This window comes from Acomys minous (assembly GCF_964271855.1).
Source record: "Acomys minous genome assembly, chromosome: 8".
Taxonomy (NCBI): domain Eukaryota; kingdom Metazoa; phylum Chordata; class Mammalia; order Rodentia; family Muridae; genus Acomys; species Acomys minous.
The window spans coordinates 40,967,931-40,984,500 of NC_140489.1; the positions used below are offsets into that span (position 1 = coordinate 40,967,931).

At 46.4% G+C, this 16,570-nt stretch overlaps 1 protein-coding gene across 1 annotated transcript in view; it reads right to left on the reverse strand.

Moving 5' to 3' along the window:
- Window positions 1-16,570, reverse strand: part of MTHFD1 (methylenetetrahydrofolate dehydrogenase, cyclohydrolase and formyltetrahydrofolate synthetase 1) — a 61,724-nt gene that overhangs the window by 11,786 nt on the left and 33,368 nt on the right. The window contains exons 13-22 of the mRNA XM_084791620.1: window positions 14,774-14,820; window positions 14,010-14,117; window positions 13,803-13,877; window positions 9,774-9,876; window positions 6,242-6,318; window positions 5,358-5,498; window positions 3,616-3,684; window positions 3,022-3,133; window positions 2,761-2,900; window positions 1,008-1,049 (exon numbers count right to left, since the gene is read on the reverse strand). Of these exons, the coding sequence (XP_084647746.1) occupies window positions 1,008-1,049; window positions 2,761-2,900; window positions 3,022-3,133; window positions 3,616-3,684; window positions 5,358-5,498; window positions 6,242-6,318; window positions 9,774-9,876; window positions 13,803-13,877; window positions 14,010-14,117; window positions 14,774-14,820 (914 nt within the window). The remainder of the gene's footprint in view (window positions 1-1,007; window positions 1,050-2,760; window positions 2,901-3,021; window positions 3,134-3,615; window positions 3,685-5,357; window positions 5,499-6,241; window positions 6,319-9,773; window positions 9,877-13,802; window positions 13,878-14,009; window positions 14,118-14,773; window positions 14,821-16,570) is intronic.

A 16,570-nucleotide genomic window follows, 5' to 3' on the forward strand; every position in this document is an offset into this window, starting at 1 on the left:
GGAAGAAAAAAAGAAAAAAAGAAAAAAAAAAAAAAAGGAGCCCAGAACTGTTCTTTGAGCTCTTGCCCAATCCACTTATGGGACATGTGCCTCCAAACTCAACCAGGGCATGTAGTGGCTCTATCTCAGTGTCTTGGTTTGCAGAGACAAAGGCTATTTCTAGCGCTCTCTTCTTGCTTGGTTTGAATGGTATTTAGGACTTATTCAATGCAGGAAAAACAACTAAGGAAAGAAATGTCCATCAGTCTAGGGCTGGGCTGCTTCTCCCCACCCCCTTCCTCCTCTTCCTCCTCCAGGGTTTCTCTGTGTAGCCCTGGCTGTCCTGGACTCACTTTGTAGACCAGGCTGGCCTTGAACTCTCCTCTCCCTCCCAAGATGTGCATCACCACGGGGTGGGGGGGCTTCTTACCTCCAGCACTACTGTCATTTTTATTAATGGGGGTGGGGGTGCCCTACAACACCCTCAGCTGTTTAACAACCATCCCTGGCTTCTACATATCAGATGCCAGCAACGCTCCGGAAGTAGTTGTAACAATCTCAAAGGAGTCTCTCTAGCTGGGTATGGGGTGCATACTTCTAATCCCAGCACTTAAGGGGCTAGAGTAACAAATAGTAACAAGCGCCGGGATACAGCTGTGCTCCCTTGGAGTGAAACTGCCTACTACTGTTCTAGGGCATGGCTTCCTGACATTCTTCGTGGCCAGATCTCCTCAGTGCTTTTTTTCTTTTTCTGTTTTTCTGAGACAGGGATCCTCTGTGTAACAGCCCTCCCTCGCTGTCCTTAGACTCACAGAGATTCACCCGTCTCTGCCTCCCCAGTGCTAGGACTAAAGGCCTGTGCCACCAAGCCCAGCGGATTTCCAGTGCGCTTTAGGCTTTGCCTTCTACATCCCAAGGAACAGCCCTGGGTGGGACTGACTGGCCCCCCTCCATTGTTTTCCAGATTAAGACATGCTGATTTGGGGTGTGGTTTTCTAGGACAAGTGCTAAGAAATAATTGTGGTTACCTCTTCTGTGTAAGCCTTGGGAAGAGGCAGTCCAGCAGTGACCTGGAAGAAAGGAGACAAAATCAGGAGGGCTTCCTATATAAACAGGCTTAAAGTGAATCTTAAGAGTGACAAGCAAGTCTCTTCTTGGTAGCCTGCTATCCTTCCTCTGAGTGCCACCAAGAAGAGACTTGATACCCTATGAGCATATACAGGGGGAGGAAGTCCCCCTCAGTCACAGTCATAGGGGAGAGGAGTAAGGGGAAAATGGGAGAGAGGGAGGAATGGGAGGACACAAGGGAGGGGATAACCATTGAGATGTAATATGAATAAATTAATTAAAAAAAAAAAAGAGTGACAAGCAAGTGGCTGCATGCTTCAGAGAACAATCAGCAGCAGGGTGAAGCTGTTTCCTGCCTGCAGGACTTGGAGTCACGGCACCAGGACTGCTGTGAGCGGTCAGGTGGTTCTTTGTGGTGTGGCGTGAGGGAGGGACAGATGGAGGAAGGGCCAAGGTAGACAGGACTATGCTTGTGGCTGGACAGTGATGTCCGTGATGAAGCACACACCAGTGGGATGAAGTAACAGTGAACGTGGAGGAAAAGCCGGCCACCAGCGCGGGAGTCTAAGGCCACGCCTGTAAAAGACCACTGCCACTCGTGCCCTGGCGGGAGGGATGGGGACTGAGCTGTGACGTGGGAACAACAGTCAAGGATACACAGAGAAACCCTGTCTTGAAACCCACCCACTCCCATAAAGAACGGCACAATCGAGTCACAAAAAATGACCCTCCCCCACATCTTTATTGTGTTTGTCAGTTTAAGGCTTCGTGGAGACTCACTCATGGCTGTCTCTGGTCACGTGCAAGTGTGCCGGTGGCTGAGATGGAACACTGGCTAGCCTGAGAACAGTTCCTCGCAGAAAGGGGTGTGCTAGACTGGGAAAGTCTACTCAGGGGCAACTAGCCTAAGGGCTGAGAGAGGCAATGGTGTCTTCACAGTGGTGTTAGGAACCTAAGCCTTCCAGGGGGCCCAAGGCCAAACTATCTCTCTAAGGGAGCCTTCACTTTCTCCCAGAGCAGACAATGATCTCTCCAAAGGTTACACGTCATGTGACAGCACAAGGTCACCTGCAGAAGAGAATCCACTGTCTCTACTGAACCAGACACAGCAGAGACAGGAAAAATGGACAAATACTTTGTTTCAGAAACTATAGTAGCTTTTCATTTTAAAAAAGTTGAGGGTTTTGGGGTTTTTTTGTTTGTTTGTTTGTTTGTTTTTGAGACAGAGATTCCCTGTGTAGCCTTGGCTGTCCTGGACTCACTTTGTAGACGAGGCTGGTCTTGAACTCAGATCCACCTGCCTCTGCGTCCCTGAATACTGTGATTACGGGCGTGCACCACCACGCCCAACCCATTTTAAAAGATTTTTTTTAATGGTAACGTGTTATCCATCAATATTAAGAAGGAAAATTGGATTTGGATTTATAAGTAACAGATTAACATGGAGTGTCAGCAGGGCCAAGCACAAGCCCTTAGGGGGGGTTACTTAGGTAGGTAAGTCACAAAGTCAGCTTAGGTCCCCTTAAATGCTGTAAGGGGACTGTCCCCAAGGGTGAGGTGACCGGTACATGGCCACCCTGGCTTTGGCACCCTATCTAGTAAGACGTTAAATAAGAGCAGTGGAATACAGGCAGACCCAGGGACAAGTCATGAAATTCTCTCCAGGTGTCTGGAATGTTCCTGATAACCACCATCCCCGTCCTTGGTCCTCACCGTGGGGCCACCCCCGTGCATCTTAAGAGCCCTGACGGTGGCAACAAGAACTACCACGTGCGGCCTGAGACCAGAGTACCGGCACTTGATGTTGAAGAACTTTTCCATTCCAATGTCCGCCCCGAATCCTGCTTCCGTCACTGTCAGGCAGATAAGAAACTGTCAGATCACCACTGCCCCTCTGTGATGTAAAATAACACACAGCCACCCACTGGGGAGGCACAAGGGCTCACCCACAAGGGCTCACCCACAAGGACTCACCCACGAAGCCTTCAGGGCCAACAAGCTTGAGTGCAATCCGGTCGGCAATGATGGAGGAATTCCCATGTGCAATGTTGGCAAAAGGTCCAGCATGGACGAACACTGGCGTGCCCTGTGGAGACCGTGAGATCGTAAGCAGATGCCAACCTGGCTTCACAATGGGGGTCACATTAGGCAAAGGGCTGGGATTGAGCTGGAATCTGAAAAAGACTTCCAGGAGGAAAAATACCAAGCCACCCCTTTTCCGTGGCAGTGCTGGGAATCAAACCCAGGGCATCTTATATCACCAGGTAAATGCTCTGCCACTGACCCATAAAATCAAGTAAAGATAGTGACAAGCAGTAGAAAAGGTGTCTATGGGAACTTGGAGACCTGAGTTCAAATCCCAAAGCCCAAGTAAAAGTGTCGGGAGACACTCCAAAGTTGTCCCCTGACTTCCACGTGCATGCTGTGGCACACACAATGCTCCCATAACTGATTTTAAGGAATCTTTCAAAAAAAGGCGTCTGATTCCTCAAGGGGAGTCTGCTTTATAACCTCTTGGCTCTGAGGAGAGGAAGTGAACTCTGGGCTCCGGGAGTGACCACCGCTCACCTCTAAGGTCTGCATGAGATTGGGCTTGATTGCATCCTTCATCAGCACCGTCAGCGCTCCACTCACACCCTGCAAGGCAAGCCAGTGAAGCATCAGCTCGCGCTAGGAGAGAGCCAATCTCTTGAAACCAAAACTCAGCGCTCCGGGGCCTGTCATCCATTTTAACCATCGTGGAGCAATTAGTATTTCCACCCAATCTCAGCCATTCAGCTTTACCCCTCATTTTTCCTGGCTGTACTAGGAAGCCACCAGCGATCTGAGCAGGGAGAGGAAATGGAATGAAAATGGAATTCTCAGGCAATTTCTGAAGAAGCGTGCGGCGCTGGAAACAAGTACCCCAATCAAGCTCCGCTGCTGGCTGATGTGGGGTATCCATTCAGACCAGTTTAGCGTAGACGCATTAGCTCCAAGAGCAGTGAGTTATTTATAACTCTGGTATCCGAGCAGAAATGGGTATACATCAAATTCAATGTATGTTTCCCAAAGCTGAAGCAAAAATACTAGCCAGAAGTCTAATTCCAAGTGCTAAATCCAGCTCCCCCTTTAAAGGTATCTAATCATTGCTGAGCAAACCAGTGGCAAGTAAAACCAAGCCATGGTTCTTATTTATACTCAACACTAATGTGCTTCTAAAATTAAGGTTTGGGTGTTAGAATTTAAAACACATATTATTAACTGTGAAAACAAAGCTAATTATTTTTCTTCCTTTACTAGATTGCTCTGCCATTAACACCAACTATACTGGTGGTGTGTGTTGATACAAATAAGCCTTTAAAAAATTTGATCTAAAGCAGGTATGATGGTGCATGCTTATAATCCAGTGGGTTCTCAACCTGTGGGTCATGAAGCCTTTGGCAAACATCTATCTCTAAAAATATTTACGATTCATAACAGGAGCAAAATAATAGTTATAAAGTAGCAACAAAAATAATTTAATGGTTGGGGGCGTCACTACAATGTGAGGAGCTGTTATAAAAGGGTTGCAGTATCAGGAGGTTGAGAATCACTTATAATTCCGGGACTCAGGGGGCTAAACTATGAGGATTGTTAGTGACTTGGGACTAGCCTGGGCTACATGATGAGTTCCAAGCAAGCTTGAGTTTGGTTGAGACCTTGTCTGGAAAAAGATGGTTTTTTTTTCCTTTAAGAATTTTTATTTCAAACTTTATATAATGTACATATGGAGTTGGGCACAATGGTGCACACCTTTAATCTCAGCACTTGGAGGTGGAGGCAGACAGATCTCTGTGAGGTCCTGGCCAGCCAGGGTACATAGAGTTCCAGGACAGCCGGAGATACATAGATAGACCCTGTCTAAAGAAACACCACCACCAAACACCAAACACCAAAACAGAAAGAGATTGAACTGGAAGACCATCAGCCAAATTGGCCAATGGGTCCTTCCAGGCCAGGTGTCATGGGGGAGCACTGAGGGTGACACCAGACACTTGGATGCTAGGTGTTTCATACAAACTGTAGCCACAGTTTACTCAGGAAGGTATTTGCAGGATGACGGCATCACTCAAGTCCCCTGACACTCGTGTCCCATTCCAAGGGCCCAGCACCATTACGATCATTTGCTATGAGGAACTTGAAAACTATGAATAAATTTCATAATTTTTGCAATGATCAAAGTCACCCAATGAGTTCACTGGGGCATTTTAAATAGATTGTAACCTTTGTTTTCCATAATCACGGAGAGAGAGACCCCAGGATGCTAGACCCCAGGCCACGTCACTTACCAGATCTTCACAGCTGATGGGCTCTCCTTTCTTACTGGATGCCACCACCATTTTGCCCAGTCTCTCTCTCATGTCTTCCAGAGAACTGGTGAGAGCCAGGACTGCCATGATCTCACTGGCCACAGAGATATCAAACTGGGCCTGTGAGCAAAGTGACAAGGACAAATTATAGGAGGCATCCCTTTTGGCTTTGCCAAATAGCTAACAAGGACGAGATAGAACTAACTAACTAATCGTCCAACAGTGAGCATCTGTAATCGTTCAGGGGCCTTGAGTAATTACTTATTAAAAATCAACATTCTAGGGGGTTGTAACACAGGAACAGAGCACTTGCCTAGTGTGCACGAAGCCCTGGCTTTGAACGCCAGCACCTCATAAAACTGGTGCGGCAGTACATGTTTGTACTCTCAGCACATGGAGGATCAGAGCTAAAAGTCATCTTCTGCTATATTAAGGTTGAGATCAGCCTGAGCTATACAATGTGCTTCCCCCCAAAAAGGCTGTGGCGTGACCAACAAGCTTGGAGTATTGTTTACAGTTTCCCTAACACAAAAGGGACAACACAGGTACTCTTACACTGTAGATGGATACTGCTGCCAAAGGGCCACAGAAGAGGAACAATCAGAATTAATTTACATGCAAGAATATTCACTCGGGGGTTCTCCACCTCCAGGATAGAATGCTGGCAGAAAACCACACAGGTGACACATGGAGTTATTGCAAAAGCTGTCAGGAGTGCTCGGCGCCACACCCACTCACTTCCATTTTAATAAGGGAGAAGGCAGAACAACACCTGCTGGTGTGGTCGGAGAGGAAGGGACGGAGGAGGACGGGGGCTGCCAGAGCTAGTTCCCACGGAGCGATTACTGGAGAGGAACAGTTACCGTGCGTGTGTGGCCTTTCTCTGTTGGAGACTGTCCAATTGTGATCTTCCTCAGGAATCTGTCGTTGGTGTCCAACACTACGGTGGGAAGGGAGGGCAGGGACAGTTTTTAAGAAAAGGTACGTGAATAAAGGGGCGGGGATATAGTCATCCAATGGCCGGACACTCTAGCATTGGGTAGGTCTTAGGTTGATCTCAAGCACCACTGAAAGAGAGAGAGAGGGAGAGAGGGAGGAAGAGAAGTAACACAAAGCTATGGCATACACTTGTAATGCCAGTACCTAAGGCCGAGGCGGGACAATCATACATTTAAAGCTTTCCTAGGTTAGATAGCATGAACCCTTTTTTTTTTCTTCTTTTTCTTCTTCTGAGACAGAAGAAAGTGTACCCTTGGCTATTCTGGACTTGCTTTGTAGACCAGGTTGGCCTTGAACTCACAGCGATCCACCTGCCTCTGCCTCTCAAGTGCTGGGATAAAAGGCATGTGGCACCACTCCCAGCTCGAATGAGAGCCTATATTTAAAGTAAATAAATAATTCTCCCAGAGGAGTAGGGATAATAAAGCTAAAGGGAGCAGCAGAGTTGTGTATATTTGTTTGTTTGTTTATTGTTATTTTTGAGACAGGGTCTTTCTCTATTATGTAGCTCTGGATGTCCTGAAACTCACTACATAGACCAGACTGGCCTCGAACTCAGAGACCCACCTGCCTCTGACTCTTGAGCGCTGAGATTAAAAGCATGCACCACCACGTCCAGCTTAGCAACAGACTTTTAAAACAAATTTAACTTAATGATGGTCTATTAATACTTGATTTCAAAACGGACGACAAAACTAAAATATATGTAAGAAACACAGCCACCCACCAGAAATGTAGAGGGATGGCACTTAACGCAAAGGAATGTGGAGTGGTTGTGCTTCATTCCTTCTAAAGAATTCAAACAATAATGGAATCTGGACTCTACTTCAAAGCACTTTCTACATTAGTAGAAAAACAGAGCCACCCAGTTATGAAAAGGCTAAGGTGTGCACTGTTCTGTGGGGTGATACCCACACAAGAGCCATCAACTCAGACCAGGTCACAGGCCCGGCCTCTCCTCAGCACATTCTCCAGTGATGACAGAATATATACACACTTGTATAAGCTCAGGTAAGCTGGGAAGATCAACTACCTGCCAGTTCAAACCTCACTTCCCAGGACTAGCTACTGCTCACTGTACAGAATCCAAGACAAAACATCTCATCTTTGTATCTTTGCCATGGATTCATGGCACAAAGCTCCCTTGGAACGTTAAAGGGACAGAGAGCCTCAAGAAGAGTATGGTCACCAACAAGGACAAGTAATTGGCAATGGAACTGACACCCCCCCACCCCCCATGGATTGAAGAATAGAGGTGAAAACCTATAAAAATCATCATCATCATCATCATCACCACCATCAACATCACCAGTTGTATAAAACAATGAGTTTCCAGGCTGGTTAACATATGAAGGCTCAGGGAGGGTGATGTGTATAGATCTTATGTAGGTCTCCAACAGGCTCTTCCCTAATTGCTTCCTTTGTAACAAGCCAATAAACACCAGGAAAGAAAAAGTAGCCAAGTGTGGCGCCTCATGCAAGGCAGAGAATCAAGAGTTCAAAGTCAGTGTAGGCTACATAGTAAGGCTCTCTCTACACATGAACCCCCTCCCAACCACACACATCCATGCTAAAGTATATGATTAAACAATGTATTAAATTCTTATTAAAAATGGTGAGCTTATTCCTTCTAAGAACACTGCAGTGGGGGTCTGGAGAGATGGCCTGGTGGTTTAGAGCATTTACTGTACTTGCAGAGGACTGGGGTTCAGTTCCCAATAGCCATATGGTACCTCACAACCATTCATAGGAACTCAGTTCCAGGGGCTACCATGCTTTCTCCCAATTTCCTTGGGCACCAGGCTCGGACATGGTGCTCATCCATGCGTACAGGTAAAATACCCATACACATGATAAATAAATAAATACATCTAAGAAACGGAAAATGTTGCGGCATTTACTTAAAGCTATTGAGGCAAGAGGAGAAATACCAGTATGGTTTGGGTATTAGGAATGTCATTTTGGAGCAATGGAGACAGCTCAGAGGTTAGGAATGTTGGCTGCTCTTCCAGAGGCCCCGGGCTCCAGACCAGGCACGGAGCTCACAGTCTGCACTCTAGCTCCAGGGTATCTGATGCCCTCTGCTGGTTCCTACGAGTGCATGGACATAGATGAAGGGAGACACTCATACACATTAAAAAAAAAAAAGTCTAAAAAATGTATTTTTTAATGGCATTTAAATTAGGCTAGGTGGGAGCTGGAGAGATGGCTCAGAGATTAAGAACACTGTCTATTCCTTCAAAGGTCCTGAGTTCAATTCCCAGCATCCACATGGAGGCTCACAACCATCTATAATGAGATCTGGTGTCTTCTGGAGTACAGGCAGTATATGTGGGCATAATATTGTATATGTAATAAATAAATACATGTAAGAAAGAAAGAAAGCAGGCTGAGGCCGGGCAGGGCGGAACACGCCTTTAACCCCAGCACTCGGAAGGCAGAGGCATCTCTGTGAGTGGAGGCCAGCCTGGTCTACAAAGTAAGTCCAGGACAGCCAGAGCCAGAGCTCTGTGTAACAGAGAAACCCTATCTCAAAAAACCGAAAACCAAAACCAGTAAGTAAGTAAGTAAGTAAATAAATAAATAAATAAGGCCAGGATGGTGGCCCACACTTGTAATTCAGTATTTGGAAGGTGGAGGCAGGAGGGCTAGTTCAAAGTCAACCTTGGCTACATAGAGAACTCAAGATCAGCCTGGGCCACATGATCAAAACAAACACCAAAAACTCCAAACAAACAGGACATTGACAGTTATTGTGTCAATAAAACAAGAAAAACATTGGTAAATTGGCCTTCGGGTGCATTCTGCATGGCTATGTGAAAATTTCTTCTCTGCAGTGAAGGAGATGGATAAAAAACAAAACCTCAAGCCACGCTAATTGTACACAGAGAAAATCAACATATGGTGGTGAAGTCAGGCAAACGTCTAAAATGCTGGAGGCTGGTGAGTGCGTTACAAGAGGAGTTAATAAAATGCGAGGCGATTAGCAGGAGGAAGAGACAGATATATGAAAAATCAAGTCACCGGTGCCAGAGAGTTCTCAGAATAAAAAGCACACATGATTCAAGTGATTAAACATCATTTTCCCACTTCATGACACCAAAACTTTCTGCATAAAATTGAAACTTTAAAAATGTTATTTTTGGTTTCTGCATGAATTTCCTTGAAACCATCATTTCAATCAACACTGAACAGACAGTAAGACATTCAGCCGGTCCCACAAAGGGGCATCTACATTTACGTAGCAGCTAAGGCTGCCAAGCAGAACGAAGAACAGGACCAGAATGGATAGCATCCTGACCCACAAACACCCTGGGTGGCGGGAGGTGGCATGGGGGTAGGGGGGAGGCGGTTACCAAAGTACAGGGGTGCTGGCAGCCCGTGTTGGGTACATACCTCTCTGCCACGTTATGGTTTCTGGATCAATATCCAGTCTTGCAAATCTGTTGATCTCGTCATCCGTCAGGGTGGTAGGGTCAGTCTTTTCGATGCCCAGCCTCTGAAAAGACAGCAAGTTAAAACGTAGAATAAGAAAAGAGCTAGCACTTACTTGGGAGGCAGAGGCAGACAGATCTCTGAGTTTGAGGCAGTCTGGTCTGGTCTGCATAGTGTGTTCCCAGACAGCTAGGGCTACACAGTCAGACCCTGTCTCAACCAAACCAAACCAAACCAAACCAAACCAAACCTAAGATGAGCACTCATTCGGTCATCTATTTCCTGATTATAGATGTGATGACACCAGTTGCTTCAAGGCCCTGCTGCCTCAACTTCCCCCACTACGATAGAATATACTTTGAACTGTAAGCGAATACAATTTTTCTCCCTTATACAAACAAACAAATGGACAAAACAGGGAAGCATACTTCGTATTTAGGTGACTTTTATCGTGAGGTAGGGTCTCCATTAGGAAGTAAGGACCGTGAATACAGCCGGTGGAGTAACCGGTGGATGTCAGCCTCTTAAGTCCAGAAAGGAAAATGGTGATGTGAGCCCCTGGCTAGGCCTAGAGGCTGTCCCTTGTCCCCACGTGGTATGTGTGCCTTCAGAGACTTCCCTCAACCAAGCCGAAAACAGCCCCAACCAACAAGTACCACAATGTATTTCTGGAGTCATCACATATATTAAAATGAAAAGCAATGTGCAAAGCTCTAAAAACCAGACTGCTGAGAAACCCATGGAACCCAGTTGAAGTCAAATTTTAGGAAAGGCAAAAATGTGTAGTAATCAATTAAAAAAAAATCAACTCAAACTCTTTAACATGCTTTTACATGACTTGAAATGTTTGCCAACTTCTTACTGCTCTAAAAAGACACAAAAAAGGATTTTTCTTTTCTTCCTTACAGAAGTTAAATACTTTTAAATTTTATTCAGTGTCTACACGGGTCACTTCTCAGTGAGCCCCAACAAGACCCACTCGGCCCACAGTTCTTTTCTTTTTGAGACAGGGTTCCTCTGTGTAGCCCTGTAAGCCAGACTGGCCTTGAACTCAGAGATCCACCTGCCTCTGCCTCCCGAGGGCTGGCATTAAAGGTGTGCACCACCACAGTCCTTTTCTTATATGTGAGACTAGGCAAAGCTCAGATGCCCCGCGACCCTAGAACTTAACACTGAACGGACCACAAAGCCACCGTCACCTGCTGACAGCCTGATTCTGAAGGTAGTGGTCAATCCCAGCTGTCAGTCTGATGAGGTCTAGAGTCTCTCCTGGGAGACGGGTCCCTCCCTGGGCATGCCCACGGGGGAATTTATCATGAATAGGTGAAAAGAGGTGGGTAGATGCTCCCACTCACTGCAGATGACACTCTGCCGTGTACAAAAGGGAAAAAGTGCACTGAGCAAGCCTGCGCAGCTCTCTCTGCTTCTGGAGGAGACAATGTGACCAGCTGCCTTCCCCTTCCCTTGCTGTGACTGGGCCACCGAGAAGGGCTCTAATATCCAACTGTGAGCCAAAATAGAGCTTTCTCTCTTCCTTTGCTTTTGTCTGTTTTTTTTTTTTTAAATCATAGCAACAGCAAGAGTAACTAAGGCAGTAACCCACTTTTGACTGTGCACTATGAGCGGATTATGAAAACACTATGGAGCTGAGCCTGGTGGCACATGCCTTTAATCCCAGCACACGGGAGGCAGAGGCAGGTGGATCACTGTGAGTTCCAGGACAGCCAGGGGTATACAGTGAGACAGTGAGACCACCATCTCTGTTCTTTCTGTCTGCCTCCCTGTCTCTCTGTCTGTCTGTCTGTCTGTCTGTCTGTCTCTCTCTCTCTCTCTCTCACACACACACACACACACACACACACAAATAAACAACAACAAAACACTATGCAGTGGAGATTGCCTGGGAGGGAGGGTCAGGAACCCAGGCTCTACTTTGATTCCTGGCACTGGGCAAATCCCTCTCTCTCTCACTCTTTTTTTTTTTTTTTTTTTTTTTTTTGGTTTTTCGAGACAGGGTTTCTCTGTGTAGCCTTGGCTGCCCTGGACTCACTTTGTAGACCAGGCTGGCCTTGAACTCACAGTGATCCGCCTGCCTCTGCCTCCAGAGTGCTGGGATTAAAGGCATGCGCCACCGCGCCCGGCTAGGCAAATCTCTTGATTTAAAATCTTTGAGCAAACTGTCCCCTCTCCCTACTGACAGCAAGTTCCTTTAGGAAAGGGAGGGTAACAGGTCATCTGCTCCTCCCATGGTTCCCCACCAAGCCACAGGATATGGCTTTGTCGTGATGGAGTAACACTTGATGTGCCAGATGCACAGGTTTCTGGGGAGGCATAAAAACAAGCCAAGGAACATCAAACTGCTTGAAAGCCAGCTAGTGTTTTCTTAGTGGACAACAAAAACAACAACAAAGAACCGTGATAAAAAAATTATCAACAGAACTGTACATAGAGCAACATGCAAACAACACATCTGGGTAAAGGAAATTCCACGGTTACTCTTGTGGCATCAAAATACAGAGTGGCTCAGGGCTGCGTGGAAGGCTCAAAGGTTAAGGACTCTTGCGGGTCTTGCAGAGGTGCCAGGTTCGGGTCCCAGCACCCACATGGGAGCTCATGACTGTCTGTGACTCCAGTTCCAGCGGGACCTGATACTCTTTCCTGGCCTCTGAGAGTACCAGGTACACACCCACATACATTACATAAAAATTAAACAAAACAACCAAAAAAAACCCAACCCCACCAAGTTTCAGGATTTGGAGGTGAAGCTCAGGAGGGGGATTAGTAAGTCTGAGACCCTGGATTCAACCCTGAGTACCACAGGAAAAGTCAGGTGGCAAAAAAATTAAACATAAAGTGACTAGAGCTGTTGATAAAAAGTACACCCCATTCAGTGAGTGCTTACATGTACGTACACACACACACACACACACACACACACACACACACACACACACATACTCACTTTCCCCTTACTTCTGTACAATTACTTCTGAGCACCCCTGGGCTGTTCCTCTCTAGTCACACCCTCCCCTTGACTCATGACTCTTGGCGCAGTCTGATGCTCCTCACTGAGGCTGCCACACAGACGGAAGCACAGCCTAGGGCCCTCAGAAACCGGCTTCTTTTATTCAACATGCGGCCGCTGGGAGTCAAGCAAGTTGCTGTGAGCATCAGCAGCTCATTTCTTTTTACTGCACAGATGCAGCACAATTTGTTTAGCCATTCATCCATTGAAGATTTCTCTCACTTTGGGGAGATTATTAATAGAGTCATTAAGACATTCATGTACAGGCTTTTGTGTGAACACCAATTTTCATTTTTCATGTTAAAAAAAAAATCAAAGAGTGGGATTTCTAGGTCGTGTGGTAAAATGTGCTCACTGATGATATAGGTTTGGGTAGACTATGCACACCTACAATCCCAGCACTCCTACAGCGAGCTGAGAGGACACAGGAGGATGATACACCGCACAGCAGCAGAAACAAGGCTGTGAACCTGCTGCACCAAAGGCAAGATATAACTCCCAAAAGTTGTCCTCTAACCTCTCCATGCTGCTGGGACCCACAGGCACCTACATTTAATGCACATAGATTAATATTTTTAAATGGCTGCATAATATGCTGTAGAAATTCAAATAAGGCACAGAAGTCACCGGTACTCCAAGAGTCCCTTATCTACGCAGGGCACTTATTATTAAGCTCATTTTATAGAAGCCTGAATCAAGAGGCGGCCCACAAAGAAAGTTTGTTCAAGATGCCAGGGCTGGCATATGTCCAGAAGCTGCATGTCTCTACGATGCCATCCCCTCCTCTCATGATAAAAAGCATCCGTCCTATCTGTTCTCCGCTGAGGGCAGACTGTCAGCACTCTATTTATTATAGGGCCAATCAGATATTTTATAAAGAACTGAGGGGGAAACCCCTACCACTCGCCCTTGCTGCCTTTTGCAATTTTCTTACAGTATCAACAACCAAGAAGGAAAAAGCTTACCCGCAACCTTCGGATTTGGATGTCAGAGAACTTTCTTACTCCATTTACTGAAGGTACCAAACGATTAAAGAGAGCCTTAAAGAAAGGGAAGAAAACAGCTTTAGGTGAGGGTCCCTATGTCACGGCACTTGCATTCACACACACACACACACACACACACACACACACACACACACACACACACACACACACACCTCTGCATCCTACCTTGTCTGTCTGGGTCAGCTCATGAAATATCCGAGCGTCGATGGCAGCAGCCACGAGGTTGTTAGCTGCAGTGATAGCGTGGATGTCACCAGTGAGGTGGAGATTAAACTACAAAAAAGCAGAAGCCACAGCAGTCTCTAGCAGATCTGTCTTTCCAGCCTGCACCCTCCCATCCCCCCACACCCACACCCACCGACCTCATTCTCTACACTGCCAGCAGTAGCATTGGGAACTGGCTGAAGCTCACCAGTGGGGGCTTCTCTAAGAAAAGAAAATGCCTGAAACCAGGCAGGTAGCCCATGCCTGTCACCCTGGCCCTCAGGAGGCTGAGAGAGGACTGCCACCAGTCAAAGGCCAGCCTGAGCTACATAGCGAATACCAGATTTTGTCTGGTATCTGTCCCTTGAAACAACTCCTCCCGAGGAAAGAATTATCAGGTCTCCATAAGTATCTCAAGAGCAGAGCACGCTCCCCACTGCTGAGGTCAACAGAGGCTGTGCAAGCAAGAAGGAGCATGACCAGCTGCTTCCCTCTGGGTCCCTACACTGCTCCCGAGTCACCAGGACTCTGGTGCTCCTGGAGATGGTACAGCACGTGTTGACTTGGTCAAAATGATTGTTCTCACTGAAAGGCAGACCCTGAGACCAAACTGTTGTCAAAAGCCTACAGAGAAACATGTTTCTGTTTAATGTGTTGCTCCTGCCAAGACTGCCCACGAAGCATTCTAAAAGCACCTCATCTCATCTCCTCCAGGGCTGCCTTACCTCTTCCATAGGAATGACCTGGGAATAGCCACCTCCTGCAGCGCCACCTAGGGGACAGACCAAGGGCGGGGACTCAGGTTAACTTGCTTCTCTGCGAATTGGAATACGAAGAGCAACCCCATTTTCCTAACTACTAAGAGCATTGTTTGTTTGTTTACTTTCTCCCATCACTTGGACAGATGTGAGCAGGTGTTTTCTAATTTTCTTTATCACACTAAAAACTTGATCACGCTCAGGCTGAATAGTCTCTCAGTTGAAATCTGAGTGCAAATGACAAAACCATGAACACACACACACACACACACACACACACACACACACACACCCCTACTCATTATCTTTAGAAGTAGGTTCCCTGCGACTCCTAACATGTGACCCAGGTGACAGTTGCATAAAGGCAAGCCTGTTTCACTTCCTACACTTACAAAGTTACTCTAGCTCCCAAAAAAAGGAATCTGGGAAGGTACACACCCAACCCAGAGCCATCAACGCTTCCAGAACAGAAGTCATAGATCAGAGAACAGCTGAGCTGGAGTCCTGTGGCCAGTGTGGTTAACAAAAGGCCGCTCAGATGTCCAGAGCGCCCTAACATCGCTTAGGGTAAATGTCAGCGTGATAAACAGCGTTGACTTCTGCGAGGAAGAGACCACGCAGAGGGAGAGTCCACAGGAGGAAAAGAGAGCAATTGGTTCTCATAGCAGGATAAAAGAAAAGGCTCGTGTAGTCAAAGGGGGGTTAGTACCACAAGCTCAGAGGCGGGGCCCAGTGGCTCATACACATAATTCCAGTACCTAGGAGGCAGGAAGATGGCATACTGGCCAGCCTGGGCTACACAGTGAGCTCTAGGCCAGCCTGAACTACCTGGAAAGAAGCAAGTCAGAGCTGGGGGGGAGGGGAGGGGTGATGAGAGCATTCGAATCAATTACTGGAACAAGCAGAACAGGATAGCTTGTCCCAGCAAATGAAAAAGCTACCTCTGAGAACATACTATAATCAAAATAGGTTCAAGTAAAAGAATACATTTTGAAAGTAGAAGAAAAAGAGTCTAGGAAAACAAAGAGGAGAAATGGGAGGGGAGTGAAAAAATGAGAAAAGGAAGGGCACAGGGCTTGGGGTGTGGCAGTGCGTATGTGTGAAAGCGTCTTTATGTAGCGTAGCACCACGTACAATCAATATGTACAATGAAAGCTAAAATAGAAACTTGTTTGAGTGTGTAGCTCGGTGGCAGCATTCACCTAGTGTGTACGATGCTCCCAATTTATCTCTAACCCATGTATGTAAAATAAATAATGAATACAATCAATAAGTAATGTTTTTAAAAAAGAGAGAAAGAGTATTATTACAGAACCATAGTTGTCAAACTTAGGAGGTTAAACATGGTCGCCGAGCCAGTGTTCCCACCTAATTAAAAGTGTTGTGTGTCGTGGCTTAGAGCCTGAAATAGGTGTGGGACAAGGGTTGCTGTGGTCTGAGTTATAGTGGTTCCCAACTTTCCTAACGCTGTGACCCTTTAATACAGCTCCTCATGTTGTGATGGCCTCTAGCCATCAAATTATTTCCCTGCTACTGTATAATTGCAATTTTGCTACTGTTATAAATCATAATGTATCTGATATGCCACCTCAAAAGGGTGGTATTTTCTAACCCTCTATCAATCAATAAAAGACACAGACACTGTTGTATTTTAGAATAGCTTTGGCTCACCTGGGGCGCGGCAGATGCTGCCTCCTAAGCTACCTTCCTTTATCTCCCAGCCTCTATCCCATGCCATCTGCTTCAAGTAATTTCTATTTGAGC